This window comes from Erythrolamprus reginae, chromosome 3 (genome assembly GCF_031021105.1).
Source record: "Erythrolamprus reginae isolate rEryReg1 chromosome 3, rEryReg1.hap1, whole genome shotgun sequence".
Lineage (NCBI taxonomy): Eukaryota > Metazoa > Chordata > Lepidosauria > Squamata > Dipsadidae > Erythrolamprus > Erythrolamprus reginae.
Genome location: NC_091952.1, coordinates 110078285 through 110098717, shown reverse-complemented (window position 1 = coordinate 110098717; position 20433 = coordinate 110078285). Strand labels below are relative to the sequence as shown.

At 39.5% G+C, this 20433-nt stretch overlaps 1 protein-coding gene across 3 annotated transcripts in view; it reads left to right on the top strand.

The window, feature by feature from the left end:
* The window catches only part of LOC139164350 (complement factor H-related protein 1-like), a 28647-nt gene extending 11140 nt beyond the window's left edge, over window positions 1-17507 (top strand). For 2 of the 3 annotated variants that reach the window (XM_070746354.1, XM_070746355.1), the window contains exons 3-7: window positions 285-485; window positions 5493-5675; window positions 8682-8864; window positions 10596-10796; window positions 17096-17507. In XM_070746354.1, coding sequence (XP_070602455.1) covers window positions 285-485; window positions 5493-5675; window positions 8682-8864; window positions 10596-10796; window positions 17096-17118 — 791 coding nt within the window. In that variant the 3' untranslated portion in view covers window positions 17119-17507. The remainder of the gene's footprint in view (window positions 1-284; window positions 486-5492; window positions 5676-8681; window positions 8865-10595; window positions 10797-17095) is intronic. The other variant, XM_070746356.1, reaches the window with a different exon arrangement.
* The last annotated feature ends 2926 nt before the right edge of the window (window positions 17508-20433 follow it).

The window sequence follows — 20433 nt, the reverse complement described above, 5'->3', positions numbered from 1 at the left end:
CTGGAGGAAGGATAAAATATTTTCCTTCTGCCTTTTGCATATGAAACATTGCCTTGCTTAAAAGAGGTTTATGTATGTTAGGTGGTTTAGTTTATGACTGATAACAGCTGAGAGACAAAAAAAAAGAGAGGAGGCAACAACAGATAAAAATCCATTTACATAAATCTCTAATCATTTTATTCCATTGCAACATAGAATTTCCCACCTAAATTTTAATCATTTTATCAAAGGAATTATTCACTGTCAAACTTTGTTTGCATCATCAGATCTGTGTTCTTTTGCAGGCCCTTGCACAGCAAGTGAAGAAGATATGAGAGAACACAATATAAAGCTGAGGTGGAAAACTTGGGATAAAATATCTTCCGAGGATAGAGATGTAGTGGAATTTGAATGTAGAAGAGACTATAAACCACAGCCAAATGCCAGATCATTCAGAGTTACTTGTATGAATAGGAAATTAGACTTTCCAGACTGCATTCCTATAGGTACATTTTCCAGAAAAATGCTTTAATTCACCAGTTAACTTTTCTTTCTCCTGTCTATATTTATATACTACGCTAGTGGTGGTAAAGTGACCAGATTTTAACATTGGTAAAGAGGTAAATCTTCTCTCCATTTCTCTCTCTTTTTCTCTCCCTCTCTCCCTCCCTCTTTCTTTATCTCCCTTCCTTTATCTCTTTTTTCTTTCTCTCCATTCCTCTTCCTTTCTCTCTTCCTCCCTGTCTCTTTCTTTCTCTCCCCCTCATTCCCTCCCTCTCACTCCCTTTCTCTCTCTGTCCCTCCCTCCCTTTATATTTCTCTCTCCCTCGCTCTTTCTTTCTCTTTCTCCCTCTCTACCTTCTTCTCTTTTTTCTCTATCTGTTTCTCTCTTCCGCCCTCACTTTCTCTCTATTTCCCTCTCTTTTTCTCCCTCCTATTTCCTTCTTTCTTTCTTTCTTTCTCTCCTTCTCTCTTTTCTCTCTCTTTCTCCCTCCCTATTTCTTTTTCTCTCTCCCCCCTTCCCTCTCTCCCCCTCTTTCTTTCTCTTCCTTCCTTCCATCCTCTCTTTTCTCTCTCTCTTTCTCTCTTCCTTCCTCCCTGTCTCTTTCTCTTCCTTTCTCTCTCTCCCTCCTTACCTCCCTCTCTCTCTGTTTTTCTCACTCTCTCTTCATCCCTCCCTCCCTTTCTCTTTATTTCTCTCCCTTTCTCTCTCTCTCTCTCTCCCTTTCTTTCTTTCTTTCTTTCTCTCTCTTCCTTTCTTCTCTCTCTCTCTCTCTCCATCGATGGTACGTACCTGTGCTGCCTCTCTCACCTGCTTCCAAGATGACACTTATCCAGAGGCAGAGGTATAGTACACTCAGTCTCTCCATTCATGGTGCTGAGGCAAAGGTCCATTGGGGAGGAAAAAAGCCAGCGCAGTTTACCCCTGCTCAGTTTTCCCCCAGCACTGGCAAGTAGCATCTGCTGGGGAAAAACTTGGAAGCCACGAAGAAGGAAGCTCAGCTTCCATGCTGCCCAAAATCGACCAATGCGAAGGTTTAGCAATCTCCAGCTGACAGCTTCTTTCAAAAAATCAGGACTTTTAAAAAACGCTGTGGGACACAGGACAAATTGCTAAAAAGCGGGACTGTCTCGCTAAAAGCAGGACATTGGGTTGCCTTAAGTGATGCTTAACCTATTTTTGCTCAGGTGCCAAAAGGGAGTGTCCCTGCCTGTGGCCACATCCATAATGTAATGCCCTCCCCCAATGTATGTGCACACAACCACCAGCCCCATGCTGTACCCCTATGCCTACGTACAGGCCTCACTAAAACCTTTTCAATCTCCCCAGTTTCAAATGGCTTTTCTGAAACCTGTGGATGGTGAAAAAAATGGCCTAATTGGCCTATTGGAACTTCCGGTAGGCCCATTGGGTCTGATTTTTGCCATTTACAGACTCTGGTGGCTTTTCTAAAGGCCAAAAATCAGTTGGCCAGTTGGAGCTGACATAGGGCAACACCTCGAATGCCATCACATATGGCTCCGTGTGCCACAGATGGCACACATGCTTGTCATCATGATACTATACCTACTATATATAGTGGTACTTAAGAACTTAATTCATCCTGTGACCAGGTTCTTAAGTAGAAAAGTTTGTAAGTAGAAGCAATTTTTCCCATAGGAATCAATGTAAAAGCAAATAATGCATGCAAGCCCATTAGGAAAGAAATAAAAACTTAGAATTTGGGTGGGAGGAGGAACAAGAGGAAGAGGACAGTCACTATTATAGGAAGAAGGTGAGGTAAGGGGAATTAAAAAAAATCAAAACTTTACGGCTTTAAAAAAAAAAGAGGGACTCTGAGGCGGTGAGGAAGAGCAGGGCCTTGCATACACCTGGCGTGAGGCTGTCTCCCATACACTGTGCCAGAGAGAGAAACCCAGGGGGAATGGCAGGACACTGGCCAAGCCTTCATGCCGCTCTCAAGTTTCCTGGGAAATTTTCCAGGCTTGGGTTGTTAAATAGAAAGTGGTTCTTAAGAAGAGGCAAAAAAATCTTAAACAATTCAAAGTGTTGGTTATGACATATAAAGCCCTTCATGGCACCGGACCAGATTACCTCAGGGACCGCCTTCTGCTGCATGAATCCCAGTGACCAGTTAGATCCCACAGAGTGGATTTTCTCCGGGTCCCGTCAACTAAGCAATGTCGCCTGGCGGGACCCACGGGAAGAGCCTTCTCTGTGGTGGCCCCGGCTCTCTGGAACCAACTTCCCCAAGAGATTAGAACTGCCCCCACCCTCCTTGCCTTTCGTAAACAACTTAAAACCCACCTCTGCCGCCAAACATGGGGGAATTAAGATCTTCTTCCCCCCTAGGCCTTTACAATTCTATGCATGGTAGGCATGTATGTATGTTTGGTTTTTATATTAATGGATTTTTAATCATTTCTAATACCAAATTACATTGGTACCTCGGTTCTCAAACGCCTCGGTTTTCATACATTTCGGATTTCAAACAAAATTTTCTGCAAAAATTTGCTTCGGTATCCAAACAAAAATTCGGGTACTGAACAGAAAATTTTGTTTACTATCCGAAATGTAAGATCTGAGGGGACGAGGTGAGAGGGAATGGGAGTTGGAATCCCGACACGCTCCTCCTGGCCGCCCTCTTAACAGCCTCCCAGTTTCTACCTTGGAACTGCTCCAAGCTGCAGGAAGGGTAGGGCTGGCTGCAATACCGGCAGCTTTGGGGGGCTCCTTTCTTCAGCGGTTCAGTTTGGTACTTCCAGGCAGCTGCACCAACTTTTTCCTTCCCGGCGGCAGCGGCTCCGGCGGCTTCCCTACGAGGAAGAGCAGCGTCAGGAACATCATGTGATGAAGGTAAGCCGCCGGAGCCGTCGCTGCAGGGAAGGAAAAAGTTGGTGCAGCTGCCTGGAGGTACCGAACTGAACCGCTGAGGAAAGGAGCCCCCCGAAGCTGCCGGTATTGCAGCCAGCCCTACCCTTCCTGCAGCTTGGAGCAGTTACAAGGTAGAGACTGGGAGGCTGTTAAGAGGGTGGCCAGGAGGGGCGTGTCTTGATTCCGACTCCCATTCCCTCTCACCCCGTCCCCTCAGATTCTTATCCCATAGGAAATAGAGGAAATACTGTAGATTTAATTGGTTCCCAGCAAGTCAATGGGCTGGGAACCAATTAAATCCATTTCCATTATTTCCTATGGGATAAATTAATTCGGTTCTCAACCAAATCGGTTCTCAACCACACTTCTGGAACGGATTGTGGTCGAGAACCGAGGTACCGCTGTACTATTGTACACTGTTTTATTGTCGCTGTTAGCCGCCCCGAGTCTCCAGAGATATCTGCTTCTCTCTATTTCACAATTAACATCCTTTAACTTTCCTTCTCAGCACACAACACAAAACTAGCTGTCATTTTAAAGATCTCAAATGTACTACTTGTGATAAATTCTCCATCCATTTTCACACCTTTAGTCATCATTCTATAATGATATACAGATCAACCTAGATGCTTTGTTCATTCCCATTCATTAATATTGTATACTTCCTTCTTCTTTCAAATTTAACTATTTGAAGGTTTGGTAAAGAACATAGAATAACAGGATTGGAATGGAGATTTTGGAGGTCAGGTAGTCCAACCCTCTGCATTTGGCAGGAGATACTATACCATTGCAGACTTTCTTTAGATTTTACAGGATAGATAAACCTGATCATAGAAAGAATAACAGAATAACAAAACAAAATAATAGAGTTGAAAGGGACCCATTTCATCCCCCTGCCCAAACAGGAGACCATTTCACATAAATGGTTGTCAATCTCTCCTTTAAAACCTCCAGTGATGGAGCATCTCAACTTTTGTAGGCAAACCATTTCTCTGGTTAAATGTTCTCATTGTCAGTTCTTACTTCTAGGTTGCTTCTCTCCTTAATTAGTTTCCATCTATTGCTTTTTGTTTTGTCCTCAGGTGTTTTGAAGAATAGGTTGATCTTGTCTTCTTTATGTCAGCTTTTCAAATATTAGAAAATTGCTTTCATATCACAGTAGACTGCAACTGTTCTTCATATGTTTTAGTTTCTGTCTTCAATCATCTGTGTTGTTGTTCTCTGCACTATTTCTAGAATTTCTCTATCTTTTTTTTTATATTCTACTGACCAAAACTGGACGCAATCTTCCAAGTGTGGTTTTACCAAGGCATTATAAAGTAGTGCTAACACTTCCCATGGGTTTGATTCTATCTCTCTATTAATGCAGCCTTATGATTGCATTGGCTTTTGGGGCAGATGCAGCACACTACTGGCTCATATTTAAATGATTGTCCACAATGATTCCTAGATCCCTTTCACAGTTACTGCTATTGAGTTATACTGCTATTCTATACCTGTGCATTTGGTTTTTCTTATCTACCAGGAAGGGGTAAAACTTACTTTTCTCACAACTAAATTTAATTATATTAGATAGCATCCTATGTTCAAGTCTGTCAAGATCCTTCTGGTTCTTGAGTCTATTTTTTGGGCTGTTGGCTACTCCTGCCAGTTTGGTGTCATCTGCAAATTTGATGAATTTCCCTTGTCCTCATCTAAATCATTTATGAAGATGTTGAAGAGTACTGGGCCTGAGATAGAGCCTTGAGGTATGCCACTGCTCACTTCCCTCCATGTAGATATGGTTCCATTAAGGACTGCTTAATGTTGAATGTGGTTTAACATGTTGAGTGTGGTTTATCAGCTAATTACAAATGGGGTTGATGCTGTCTAGCCAACATTTTTCTAGTTTACAAAGAAGTAGGTTGTCATTTACTTTGTCAAATGCCCTACTGAAATCCATGTTTACTATGTCCACAGCATTTTGTTATTCCACTAATTTAGTCACTTTGTCAAATCATGAAATAAGATCTGTCTGGCATGATATTATTCCTTTTTGCATCATTCATGTATTAAAGTGTCATTGAAATCATTACCATGAACAAATGTGTTTGTAATTGTCAGGAATGTTGATCAATGGATTATTTGTCTAATATAGATAGTGAAGGAGGATGTGGACGCCCACCTGCTGTGGACAATGGAAACATCATAGACACACTCAAGGAAACCTATTTACAATCTGAAAGTGTAAATTATCAGTGCCAAAATTTCTCCATAATGGAAGGTTCTTCAAGAGTCACTTGCCAAAATGGTCGTTGGTCACAAACACCAATATGTAGAGGTATAAGTAATATCTATATATTTTTATATATTTATATATATATATTTGTGCTTTATAAACAAAATTGTCCTTTCGGAAAGCTCTTAATACCAGAGCTGTTGTATCAGTATGATAGTGTCAGAAGGTGTTTTGTGGCCTTGTAATGGAATTAGAAGTGGTAGTATTGTGAACCAAGATAAAGAAACTCTCGGAGAGAAACTGCATTATAGTGGAAAATGGTACAATACCTTCTGACATTTACAAATGTTGTCCTTATTTTGCGAAACCTTCCTGTGAAATTCCACAGTCTATATTTAATTTTTCTTAGTATTTCACAGCTGAGCACACAGTGCAATCCCATCATCACCATCGCCATTAGCAGTCATTCCCAGAAGAGAAATTATAAAACACTCAGTTTACCAACAATCCCCTAATTTGTTTTTTGAATGATGGTAATAGATGGAGTGGCTTGGGTCTTACCTCCCAAGGACAATTCCATCTGTCCGTCCATTACCCTGTGGGGAGAATCATTGACCCCCTCAGAGAGGGTCTGCAACTTGGGCGTCCTCCTCGATCCACAGCTCACATTAGAGAAACACCTTTCAGCTGTGGCGAGGGGGGCATTCGCCCAGGTTCGCCTGGTGCACCAGTTGCAACCCTATTTGGACAGGGAGTCACTGCTCACAGTCACTCATGCCCTCATCACCTCAAGGCTCGATTACTGTAATGCTCTCTACATGGGGCTACCTTTGAAAAGTGTTCGGAAAATTCAGATCGTACAGAATGCAGCTGCGAGAGCAATCATGGGCTTTCCCAAATATGCCCATGTTACACCAACACTCCGCAGTCTGCATTGGTTGCCGATCAGTTTCCGGTCACAATTCAAAGTGTTGGTTATTACCTATAAAGCCCTTCATGGCACCAGACCAGATTACCTCAGGGACCGCCTTCTGCTGCACGAATCCTAGCGACCAGTTAGGTCCCACAGATTGGGTCTTCTCCGGGTCCCGTCAACCAAACAATGTTGCTTGGCAGGACCCAGAGGAAGAGCCTTGTCTGTGGTGGCCCCGACCCTCTGGAACCAACTCCCCCCAGAGATTAGAATTGCCCCCACCCTCCTTGCCTTTCGAAAGCTGCTTAAAGCCCACCTCTGCCACCAGGCATGGGGGAACTGAGATACACTTTCCCCTAGGCCTTTACAATTTTATGCATGGTATGTCTGTATGTATGATTGGTTTTTATATAATGGGTTTTTAACTGTTTTTAGTATTGGATTTTGTTATATACTGTTTTATTGCTGTTGTTAGCCTCCCTGAGTCTCCAGAGATATCTGCTTCTCTCTATTTCACAATTAACATCCTTTAACTTTCCTTCTCAGCACACAACACAAAACTGGTTGTCATTTTAAAGATCTCAAATGTACTATTTGTGATAACTTCTCCATCCATTTTCACACCTTTAGTCATCATTCTATAATGATATACAGATCAACCTAGATGCTTTGTTCATTCCCATTCATTAATATTGTATACTTACTTCTTCTTTCAAATTTAACTATTTGAAGGTTTGGTAAAGAACATAGAATAACAGGATTGGAATGGAGATTTTGGAGGTCAGGTAGTCCAACCCTCTGCATTTGGCAGGAGATACTATACCATTGCAGACTTTCTTTAGATTTTACAGGATAGATAAACCTGATCATAGAAAGAATAACAGAATAACAGAATAACAAAACAAAATAATAGAGTTGAAAGGGACCCATTTCACCCCCCTGCCCAAACAGGAGACCATTTCACATAAATAGTTGTCAATCTCTCCTTTAAAACCTCCAGTGATGGAGCATCTCAACTTTTGTAGGCAAACCATTTCTCTGGATAAATGTTCTCATTGTCAGTTCTTACTTCTAGGTTTCTTCTCTCCTTGATTAGTTTCCATCTATTGCTTTTTGTTTTGTCCTCAGGTGTTTTGAAGAATAGGTTGATCTTGTCTTCTTTATCTCAGCTTTTCAAATATTAGAAAATTGCTTTCATATCACAGTAGACATACCCGATTCCTGCAACTGTTCTTCATATGTTTTAGTTTCTGTCTTCAATCATCTGTGTTGTTGTTCTCTGCACTATTTCTAGAATTTCTCTATCTTTTTTTTTATATTCTACTGACCAAAACTGGACGAAATCTTCCAAGTGTGGTTTTACCAAGGCATTATAAAGTAGTGCTAACACTTCCCATGGGTTTGATTCTATCTCTCTATTAATGCAGCCTTATGATTGCATTGGCTTTTGGGGCAGATGCAGAACACTACTGGCTCATATTTAAATGATTGTCCACAATGATTCCTAGATCACTTTCACAGTTACTGCTATTGAGTTATACTGCTATTCTATACCTATGCATTTGGTTTTTCTTATCTACCAGGAAGGGGTAAAACTTACTTTTCTCACAACTAAATTTAATTATATTAGATAGCATCCTATGTTCAAGTCTGTCAAGATCCTTCTGGTTCTTGAGTCTATCTTTTGGGCTGTTGGCTACTCCTGCCAGTTTGGTGTCATCTGCAAATTTGATGAATTTCCCTTGTCCTCATCTAAATCATTTATGAAGATGTTGAAGAGTACTGGGCCTGAGATAGAGCCTTGAGGTATGCCACTGCTCACTTCCCTCCATGTAGATATGGTTCCATTAAGGACTGCTTAATGTTGAATGTGGTTTAACATGTTGAGTGTGGTTTATCAGCTAATTACAAATGGGGTTGATGCTGTCTAGCCAACATTTTTCTAGTTTACAAAGAAGTAGGTTGTCATTTACTTTGTCAAATGCCCTACTGAAATCCATGTTTACTATGTCCACAGCATTTTGTTATTCCACTAATTTAGTCACTTTGTCAAATCATGAAATAAGATATGTCTGGCATGATATTATTCCTTTTTGCATCATTCATGTATTAAAGAGTCATTGAAATCATTACCATGAACAAATGTGTTTGTAATTGTCAGGAATGTTGATCAATGGATTATTTGTCTAATATAGATAGTGAAGGAGGATGTGGACGCCCACCTCCTGTGGACAATGGAGACATCATAGACACACTCAAGGAAACCTATTTACAATCTGAAAGTGTAAATTATCAGTGCCAAAATTTCTACATAATGGAAGGTTCTTCAAGAGTCACTTGCCAAAATGGTCGTTGGTCACAAACACCAACATGTAGAGGTATAAGTAATATCTATATTTTTAATATATATTTGTGCTTTATAAACAAAATTGTCCTTTGGGAAAGCTCTTAATACCAGTATCAGTATGATAGTGTCAGAAGGTGTTTTGTGGCCTTGTAATGGAATTAGAAGTGGTAGTATTGTGAACCAAGATAAAGAAACTCTCGGAGAGAAACTGCATTATAGTGGAAAATGGTACAATACCTTCTGACATTTACAAATGTTGTCCTCATTTTGCGAAACCTTCCTGTGAAATTCCAGAGTCTATATTTAATTTTTCTTAGTATTTCACAGCTGAGCACACAGTGCAATCCCATCATCACCATCGCCATCAGCAGTCATTCCCAGAAGAGAAATAATAAAACACTCAGTTTACCAACAATCCCCTAATTTGTTTTTTGAATGATGGTAATAGACGGAGTGGCTGTGGGTCTTACCTCCCAAGGACAATTCCATCTGTCCGTCCATTACCCTGTGGGGAGAATCATTGACCCCCCTCAGAGAGGGTCTGCAACTTGGGCGTCCTCCTCGATCCACAGCTCACATTAGAGAAACACCTTTCAGCTGTGGTGAGGGGGGCGTTCGCCCAGGTTCGCCTGGTGCACCAGTTGCAACCCTGTTTGGACAGGGAGTCACTGCTCACAGTCACTCATGCCCTCATCACCTCGAGGCTCGACTACTGTAACGCTCTCTACATGGGGCTACCTTTGAAAAGTGTTCGGAAAATTCAGATCATACAGAATGCAGCTGCGAGAGCAATCATGGGCTTTCCCAAATATGCCCATGTTACACCAACACTCCGCAGTCTGCATTGGTTGCCGATCAGTTTCCGGTCACAATTCAAAGTGTTGGTTATGACCTATAAAGCCCTTCATGGCACCAGACCAGATTACCTCAGGGATCGCCTTCTGCTGCACGAATCCTAGTGACCAGTTAGGTCCCACAGATTGGGTCTTCTCCGGGTCCCGTCAACCAAACAATGTTACTTGGCAGGACCCAGAGGAAGAGCCTTCTCTGTGGTGGCCCCGGCCCTCTGGAACCAACTCCCCCCAGAGATTAGAATTGCCCCCACCCTCCTTGCCTTTCGAAAGCTGCTTAAAACCCACCTCTGCCGCCAGGCATGGGGGAACTGAGATACACTTCCCCCTAGGCCTTTACAATTTTATGCATGGTATGTCTGTATGTATGATTGGTTTTTATATAATGGGTTTTTAACTGTTTTTAGTATTGGATTTTGTTATATACTGTTTTATTGCTGTTGTTCGCTGCCCCGAGTCTGTGGAGAGGGGCGCCATACAAATCCAATAAATAATAATAATAATAATAATAATAATAATAATAATAATAATAATAATAATGTTGAAGGAGAAGATGCAATCTGGAATTTTTTAAAAAAGGTTGGCTGAACTTGTTTTTTTGTATAATTCAGACATTTAGTATGAGGAAATCTGGAGGAAGGATAAAATAATTTCCTTCTGCCTTTTGCATATGAAACATTGCCTTGCTTAAAAGAGGTTTATGTATGTTAGGTGGTTTAGTTTATGACTGATAACAGCTGAGAGACAAAAAAAAGAGAGGAGGCAACAACAGATAAAAATCCATTTACATAAATCTCTAATCATTTTATTCCATTGCAACACAGAATTTCCCACCTAAATTTTAATCATTTTATCAAAGGAATTATTCAGTCAAACTTTGTTTGCATCATCAGATCTGTGTTCTTTTGCAGGCCCTTGCACAGCAAGTGAAGAAGATATGAGAGAACACAATATAAAGCTGAGGTGGAAAACTTGGGATAAAATATCTTCCGAGGATAGAGATGTAGTGGAATTTGAATGTAGAAGAGACTATAAACCACAGCCAAATGCCAGATCATTCAGAGTTACTTGTATGAATAGGAAATTCGACTTTCCAGACTGCATTCCTATAGGTACATTTTCCAGAAAATTGCTTTAATTCACCAGTTAACTTTTCTTTCTCCTGTCTATATTTATATACTACGCTAGTGGTGGTAAAGTGACCAGATTTTAACATTGGTAAAGAGGTAAATCTTCTCTCCATTTCTCTCTCTTTTTCTCTCCCTCTCTCCCTCCCTCTTTCTTTATCTCCCTTCCTTTATCTCTTTTTTCTTTCTCTCCATTCCTCTTCCTTTCTCTCTTCCTCCCTGTCTCTTTCTTTCTCTCCCCCTCATTCCCTCCCTCTCACTCCCTTTCTCTCTCTCTTCCTCCCTCCCTTTATATTTCTCTCTCCCTCGCTCTTTCTTTCTCTTTCTCCCTCTCTACCTCCTTCTCTTTTTTCTCTATCTGTTTCTCTCTTCCGCCCTTACTTTCTCTCTATTTCCCTCTCTTTTTCTCCCTCCTATTTCCTTCTTTCTTTCTTTCTTTCTTTCTTTCTCTCCTTCTCTCTTTTCTCTCTCTTTCTCCCTGCCTATTTCTTTTTCTCTCTCCCCCCCTTCCCTCTCTCCCCCTCTTTCTTTCTCTTCATTCCTTCCATCCTCTCTTTTCTCTCTCTCTTTCTCTCTTCCCTCCTCCCTGTCTCTTTCTCTTCCTTTCTCTCTCTCCCTCCTTACCTCCCTCTCGCTCTGTTTTTCTCACTCTCTCTTCATCCCTCCCTCCCTTTCTCTTTATTTCTCTCCCTTTCTCTCTCTCTCTCCCTTTCTTTCTTTCTCTCTCTCTTTCTCTCTCTTCCTTTCTTCTCTCTCTCTCTCTCCATCGAGCTGTGCTGCCTCTCTCACCTGCTTCCAAGATGACACTTATCCAGAGGCAGAGGCATAGTACACTGAGTCTCTCCATTCATGGTGCTGAGGCAAAGGTACATTGGGGAGGAAAAAAGCCAGCTCAGTTTACCCCTGCTCAGTTTTCCCCCAGCACTGGCAAGTAGCATCTGCTGGGGAAAAACTTGGAAGCCACGAAGAAGGAAGCTCAGCTTCCATGCTGCCCAAAATCGACCAATGCGAAGGTTTAGCAATCTCCAGCTGACAGCTTCTTTCAAAAAATCAGGACTTTTAAAAAACGCTGTGGGACACAGGACAAATTGCTAAAAAGCGGGACTGTCTCACTAAAAGCAGGACATTGGGTTGCCTTAAGTGATGCATAACCTATTTTTGCTCAGGTGCCAAAAGGGAGTGCCCCTGCCTGTGGCCACATCCATAATGTAATGCCCTCCCCCAATGTATGTGCACACAACCACCAGCCCCATGCTGTACCCCTATGCCTACGTACAGGCCTCACTAAAACCTTTTCAATCTCCCCAGTTTCAAATGGCTTTTCTGAAACCTGTGGAGGGTGAAAAAAATGGCCTAATTGGCCTATTGGAACTTCCGGTAGGCCCATTGGGTCTGATTTTTGCCATTTACAGACTCTGGTGGCTTTTCTAAAGGCCAAAAATCAGTTGGCCAGTTGGAGCTGACATAGGGCAACACCTCGAATGCCATCACATATGGCTCCGTGTGCCACAGATGGCACACATGCTTGTCATCATGATACTATACCTACTATATATAGTGGTACTTAAGAACTTAATTCGTCCTGTGACCAGGTTCTTAAGTAGAAAAGTTTGTAAGTAGAAGCAATTTTTCCCATAGGAATCAATGTAAAAGCAAATAATGCATGCAAGCCCATTAGGAAAGAAATAAAAACTTAGAATTTGGGTGGGAGGAGGAACAAGAGGAAGAGGACAGTCACTATTATAGGAAGAAGGTGAGGTAAGGGGAATTAAAAAAATCAAAACTTTGCGGCTTTAAAAAAAAAGAGGGACTCTGAGGCGGTGAGGAAGAGCAGGGCCTTCCATACACCTGGCGTGAGGCTGTCTCCCATACACTGTGCAAGAGAGAGAAACCCAGGGGGAATGGCAGGACACTCGCCAAGCCTTCATGCCGCTCTCAAGTTTCCTGGGAAATTTTCCAGGCTTGGGTTGTTAAATAGAAAGTGGTTCTTAAGAAGAGGCAAAAAAATCTTAAACAATTCAAAGTGTTGGTTATGACATATAAAGCCCTTCATGGCACCGGACCAGATTACCTCAGGGACTGCCTTCTGCTGCATGAATCCCAGTGACCAGTTAGGTCCCACAGAGTGGATTTTCTCCGGGTCCCGTAAACTAAGCAATGTCTCCTGGCGGGACCCACGGGAAGAGCCTTCTCTGTGGCGGCCCCGGCTCTCTGGAACCAACTTCCCCAAGAGATTAGAACTGCCCCCACCCTCCTTGCCTTTCGTAAATAACTTAAAACCCACCTCTGCCGCCAAACATGGGGGAATTGAGATCTTCTTCCCCCCTAGGCCTTTACAATTCTATGCATGGTAGGCATGTTTGGTTTTTATATTAATGGATTTTTAATCATTTTTAATCATTTCTAATACCAAATTACTATTGTACACTGTTTTATTGTCGCTGTTAGCCGCCCCGAGTCTCCAGAGATATCTGCTTCTCTCTATTTCACAATTAACATCCTTTAATTTTCCTTCTCAGCACACAACACAAAACTGGTTGTCATTTTAAAGATCTCAAATGTACTACTTGTGATAACTTCTCCAACCATTTTCACACCTTTAGTCATCATTCTTCTTTCAAATTTAACTATTTGAAGGTTTGGTAAAGAACATAGAATAACAGGATTGGAATGGAGATTTTGGAGGTCAGGTAGTCCAACCCTCTGCATTTGGCAGGAGATACTATACCATTGCAGACTTTCTTTAGATTTTACAGGATAGATAAACCTGATCATAGAAAGAATAACAGAATAACAAAACAAAATAATAGAGTTGAAAGGGACCCATTTCATCCACGTGCCCAAACAGGAGACCATTTCACATAAATGGTTGTCAATCTCTCCTTTAAAACCTCCAGTGATGGAGCATCTCAACTTTTGTAGGCAAACCATTTCTCTGGTTAAATGTTCTCATTGTCAGTTCTTACTTCTAGGTTGCTTCTCTCCTTGATTAGTTTCCATCTATTGCTTTTTGTTTAGTCCTCAGGTGTTTTGAAGAATAGGTTGATCTTGTCTTCTTTATGTCAGCTTTTCAAATATTAGAAAATTGCTTTCATATCACAGTAGACTGCAACTGTTCTTCATATGTTTTAGTTTCTGTCTTCAATCATCTGTATTGTTGTTCTCTGCACTATTTCTAGAATTTCTCTATCTTTTTTTTTATATTCTACTGACCAAAACTGGACGCAATCTTCCAAGTGTGGTTTTACCAAGGCATTATAAAGTAGTGCTAACACTTCCCATGGGTTTGATTCTATCTCTCTATTAATGCAGCCTTATGATTGCATTGGCTTTTTGGGCAGATGCAGCACACTACTGGCTCATATTTAAATGATTGTCCACAATGATTCCTAGATCCCTTTCACAGTTACTGCTATTGAGTTATACTGCTATTCTATACCTATGCATTTGGTTTTTCTTATCTACCAGGAAGGGGTAAAACTTACTTTTCTCACAGGACAGTCACTACTAAAGGAAGAAGGTGAGGTAAGGGGAATAAAAAAAATTCAAAACTTTACGGCTTAAAAAAAAAAGAGGGATTCTGAGGCAGTGAGGAAGAGCACGAGCCTCCCATACACCCGGCGCGAGGCTGTCTCCTATATACTGTGCCAGAGAGAGAAACCCAGGGGGAATGGCAGGAGACTGGCCAAGCCTTCATGCCACTCTCAAGTTTTCTGGGAAATTTTCCAGGCTTGGGTTCTTAAATAGAAAATGGTTCTTAAGAAGAGGCAAAAAAAATCTTAAACACTCGGTTCTTATCTAGAAAAGTTTTTAAGTAGAGGCATTCTTAGGTAGAGGTACCACTGTACATCTACTGTATATCTAATCATTGAAAAAAACAATTGAAATGTGTAAATGGCCAAAGCCTGGTAGCTAAAATTGTGGATGTAATAGATTATAAAGCAACTTAGTCTTTGGCAATTCTTCTAAATCAGAACACTTTTGAAGATTCCTCTGACCTAAATAAAATTTCTTCTGATCAGAGCAATGGGAAAGAAACCTATGAGTGTTGGTGTTACTTAAAAACAATGAGGCATGGGACAAAAACATTGTCTATCATTTCATCTCTTCTGGTCTGTTGCTGAATCCTGATAAATTCCAAAATAAAGAACAGGAGATCCCTGTGTCTTAGGCCTGAAATGAATGTAAGCTCTATTTTAACCTCAATGGGCTATTTTTATTGATTTCATTGTCCTCAATGGAACAAATTCATTTAGCATGCACAGTAACATTTTCAGTAGAAAGCAAGTAATCCTTGGGTAGGATCTAGTAGTCTCCTGAAGTCAATAGAATTTTATTTAATAATGGACAATCTATCTCATCCAATTCATTTCATGGGGTGTTTCTTCAGTCTATTTTTTACATTCATTCTAAGCTTGGAAATGAAAAAAAAAAATGTTTTGAACATTTGTAGTCCTCCAGGTCATATGTGACCCGGAGTAAAAAAGGTTGGTTCTAGCTACTGGAATGGGGTTTTTTGAATACTTTTTTTTTTGCTAGTATACTAATTTGAACATGAAATGAAAAAAATTAATGCTTATTTGTTTATTTTGCTGAGAAAAGCCTGCCCCCCCAGCTGTGTGCAATTTTTTCCATTTATAGATAGATTAGCCTGCAAAATCTGAATTTTTAAAATATCTTTGGCATTGGCGTATTAATTTGAACATTTCTGAACATAATGAAATGAAAAATGAAATGAAAAATTGATGCTTATTTGTTTATTTTGCTTAGAAAAGGGCTCCCCCTGGCTATGTGCAATTACTTACCCCTGCTATTGTCCTCACATTTACTGTACACTTGTACTCCTCCAGGTCCTTTTAGACCCAGAGTAAAAAAAGGTTGGTTTTAGCTACTGGAAGTGTCTTTTTAAATACTTTTTTCACTAGTATGCTAATTTGAACATTTCTGAACATAATGAAATGAAAATGAAATGGTGCTTATTTGTTTATTTTGCACAGAAAAGGGCCTTCCCCGGCAACCAGGCTAATCTATCTATAAATTGAAAAAAAATTGCACACAGCCAGGTGGGCAGGTTTTTCTGAGCAAATTAAACAAATAAGCATTAATTTTTTCATTTCATTTTTTATTTCATTGTGTTCAGAAATGTTCAAATTAGTATACTACTGAAAAAAGTATTCAAAAAACCCACTTCCATTAGCTAAATCCAACTTTTTTTTACTCTGGGTCTAAAAGAACCCAAGGACCAAAAGTGTATAGTAAATGCGAGGAGAACAGCAGGGTTAATTAATTAGATTTAACTATTGTATATCATTGTTTCTTTTATATGTTGTAAGCCACCCTGAGTCCTGGGAGCGGCATATAAATCAAATAAATAAACAAGTAAGTAAGTAAATGAATGAATAAATAAATAAATAAATGCAAGAAATAAAATAAAAAGTATGAGCATTCATTTGGAACCATTAATTTTGAGGCAAGTAAATTCATTGCATGGAGTTTCCATTTATCATTTCAGTCCCAGTACAGAGGAATGTAAGAATCTGGTCTAAGAATCTTCCAGGATTCAGAAACTCATTATGAAAGGACATATATTTTTTTCCTTCCTGCCCCATTACTTGTTTTAAGTATTATTCACATGATACTTCTTTCCCATTGTTTTGAATGGAAGCAATTTTATTTAGATCACAGGAATCTTATTGTATAACGAGGCTTTCCTTTGAAATTACAATTAATACAAATAGGAATAATATAATACCAATTTTTTTCAAGAGTTAAAATTAAATATCAATTATTTCTGTAATGAAATAATTCTTCTAATCATTCTTTCTAATCAATGAAAAAATGGCAGCTTTTTCGGTATTGCTGGACTACAGCTCCCAGTGTCCTTCTATTGGGCTGTGTTGTCAGAGAATAATGGGAGTTTGTTTATTCACTGCATTTGTATTCCATCCTTTCTCAAGTGTATCCCTGGTGAGAATGAATGGTTAATAAATATTCTTTAAATTTGTTATTGTAAATTATATTGTTGTAAAAAGTAATTTCTTTTTTAAAAAAGGAGAACATTGCCCAGAGGTCTACAAATTTTGAGTCACTTGAGTAAATTAAGTAATTGAGTTGCTGACATTTCAGAGCCTTCTTGCCCATGTATGGAATCAATTTAATATCGCAAAGTTATCAGAGGCTGTATTTTTTTGAGGATCAAGATCTAGCCATTTAAAAAAGAATTACGGTATATAAAATGTAGAGATGCACATTTATTTCTTCATTCTTCACATTGTATTTTACAGATCTAACTAAAGGAACAACATAACATGCACACCGTTCTTTGAACCAGAAGATGAACATCAGAAATCATTTATCATTCTCCTAAAATATGACCACATTAAACTGTATTGTCTATAGCTATCAACAAAGTATCTGAACCTAAAAGTCTACTTTGTAAAAAAACAAGTTTTACCAACTGGGAAAAAGTTAACATTTACAAACAAGTCTGCAGACTATATTTAAGGCAGATACATCTACAATGAAGAATTTACCTTTTTAAAAAATATACATTTTATCAGTAAACATTTAATTAATCTGAATTATCATTCAGCAGGTCAACTTAACACAATAAAAATAGAAAATTGTAATTAATATTTTCAGCTTAAAGATGTGCTGAGTTCTAAAATAAAAATAAATAAATATTTTTTTCACCAAGCAATTTGTAATATATTCTTTAAATAACAGAGATAGAGAGCAAACTCTCTAATTCACAGTCCAATCCAAGTTCCAGAAGCAGTCTAGTCTTCCTTGGGTTGTTCTGGAGTTAGCCCAATATACCTTCATGCTCAGATCAACCAAGTGAATTTGCTTTGATGTATAACATGGGAAAATAACAAATGGGTTCAAGGTTTTGTTTTTCTTTTTAACAGTATGAAATTATATAATTATTTATTAACAATTAAAATTAAGCTAGATTTTATAAATTGATGCAGGGCTTGCCAAACCACATTCCTTCATAAACTTTGACACAGAATGGAATGAAATGTACTAAATGTTCTAAAACCACTAATTACAGTAGTTCTTCTTCTGATCTTTAAAAATCCACCAAATCATTTTTGGCCTTTCATCCTTATGTGATTGTATCATCTCTGAATTTGAAATAATTCATTGGCTTGGCTTCTGATTGTATAATAGATGACAATTGGCTTGATGTTATGAACAGGACTCCAGGACAATAACATTCCGGGGGGTGGGGGACCAGGAAATTTCAGCTGATAAGTTTTCATTCCTTGTTATACCCACCTAAATTAGGGGGAGTCAGTCTGGGTCTTTGCCTAATAACTTTGTCTGTTTCTTACTTGTAGCTGTGATACAATTCCAGTTTGAGGATAGGTGGTTTATTAGCTTATTAATAAATAATTAGAAACTTTGGTAAGCTATTAATTGATTTTAGTTAGCGCTATTAGTTTATTTGTGTCTTTGCCTCCTAGAAGTAACATCTTTTTAACACCTGTTGGCAAGATCTAGAGGGGTTGACCACGAACACCTCATAGGTTGTTCAGAAATATTTCCTATATAACTGGTAGGTCGTGACTTTGACAATATTGAAATTAAGGAAAATAAAATGGTATTTAGTTTACACTTAAGCTGATAAAGATGTTTAAATGGGGGTCTGGAGATAAGTAAAGTGTATCATTAACATAGTAAAAAACACACCTAGAGGTTCAATCTATAATAGTCCAGCCTATCAGTACAGAAGGAGACAGAATAGGGATGCAGATCAAAATAGGAAAGAAAATAGTAAGAGAACATTTATCCAATCTGAATAAGTTCAAATCATCAGGATTAGATGGATTTCATCTCAGGAAACTAAAGGAGCTGGCAGATGTGTTTTTGTAGCTACTAAAGGAAGTTTTTTAGAGTTCTTGGAGCATGGTAAAACTGCTAGAGGACTGGAATACAGCTGAAGAGCCCTTCACTCCTCCCCTCGAAACAGAATACCCTACGAGACTAAGACTTTCAATCCTGGGTCTTGAAAGCTTAGAACTAAGACGCTTTAAACATGATCTAAGTATTCAAGATTATATGCTGCAACATCCTGCCTGTTGGTGACTACTTCAGCTTCAACCACAACAACACAAGAGCACACAACAGATTTAAACTTAATATTAACCACTCCAAACTTGACTGTAAAAAATACAACTTCAGTAACCGAGTTGTCGAAGCGTGGAACTCCATAGTGTCATCCCCCAACCCCCAACACTTTACCCTTAGATTATCCACGTTTGACCTATCCAGATTCCTAAGAGGTCAGTAAGGGGCGAGTACAAGTGCACTAGAGTGCCTTTCGTCCCCTGTCCTATATCTCCTATACCTTTCCTATATCTCCTATACCTTTCCTATGACCTATATCTCCTATACCTTTCTTCTATTCCTATATCTCTTCTTCTATTCTTTCATTGATATGTTCTATTCCTATAACTTCTCTTCTATTCTTTCTTAGATATATTTTACTATGAGTATATCCTCTATAACCTTCATCATGTATTTTACTATGTGTATACCCAATAAAACCCTCATTGTGTATTGGACAAAATCAATCAATCAATAAAAATATAGTTGCTACAACAGTATCGAGTCTGCCTTAGATATTTTAGTTTCCATGACCAATGTTCCCTCTAATATTTTTTCGGTGTGGGCAGAAAAGTATAATGTCTGAGTGGCGCATTTTCATGCCTGGGCGTGGATTGGTTAGAAACCTAGTTGTTAAGCGAATCTGGCTTTTCTGCCCCCCTGCCCCCATTGTCTTTGTTTGTGAGACAGTTGCAAAAGTCACGTAACACAGCAACGGTCATAAATATGAAATGGCAGCCAAGTTTTGATCACACGATTGTGGGGCTGCTGCGAAGGTCGTAAGTGTGAAAAGGGGGCATAAGTCACTTTTTCAAGGCCATCATGACTTTGAATGGTCAGTAAATGAACCGTTGTAAGTCGAGGACAACCTGCCTTCCCCCCTAGATGTTTTCTGGGGAGCTTCAAAATGGACTCATGATCTGCTTCTAAAAGAGTGCACTGGTCGGACAGATAATCCTCGACTTCTGTTCTGACCCCAGTGGATGCCAACGATTCAATCTCCTGCGTAAGACAGTTATTAAGTGAGTTCTGCCTCTCTTTACCACCTTTCTTGTCACAGTCATTAAGTGAATCCCTGCAGTTACTTGTCAGAAGATCCCCAAAGATGTTCACATAATCCTGGGACATTGCCACCATCATAACTACAGACCAGTTGTCAAGTGTCCAAAGTTTGATCCAATAACCCCTTTATTTTTCTAATAAAGTCCTTCCTTCCTAGAAGGAAGAATAGAAAGAATAAAATGGAAAAAGGGATTAAAACACAAGGTCCTGGGACAATCCGGAATGGCAATGCAAATTCCACAAGCACGATCAGATAATCTTCCACACTGTGAGGCCGGCACGCTGCCCATTTAACAGCAGCCCTAATTACTTGAACCCCACCCAACCACAGGTAGACTCTATTATCTCCTGTAATATCTGCGAAGCTGTTCTCTTCTATGCATAGCTCTACGAATGTGTGGGTCTATGACAACTGCCTCATCAGAGTCTATCAAAGATAAGGAAG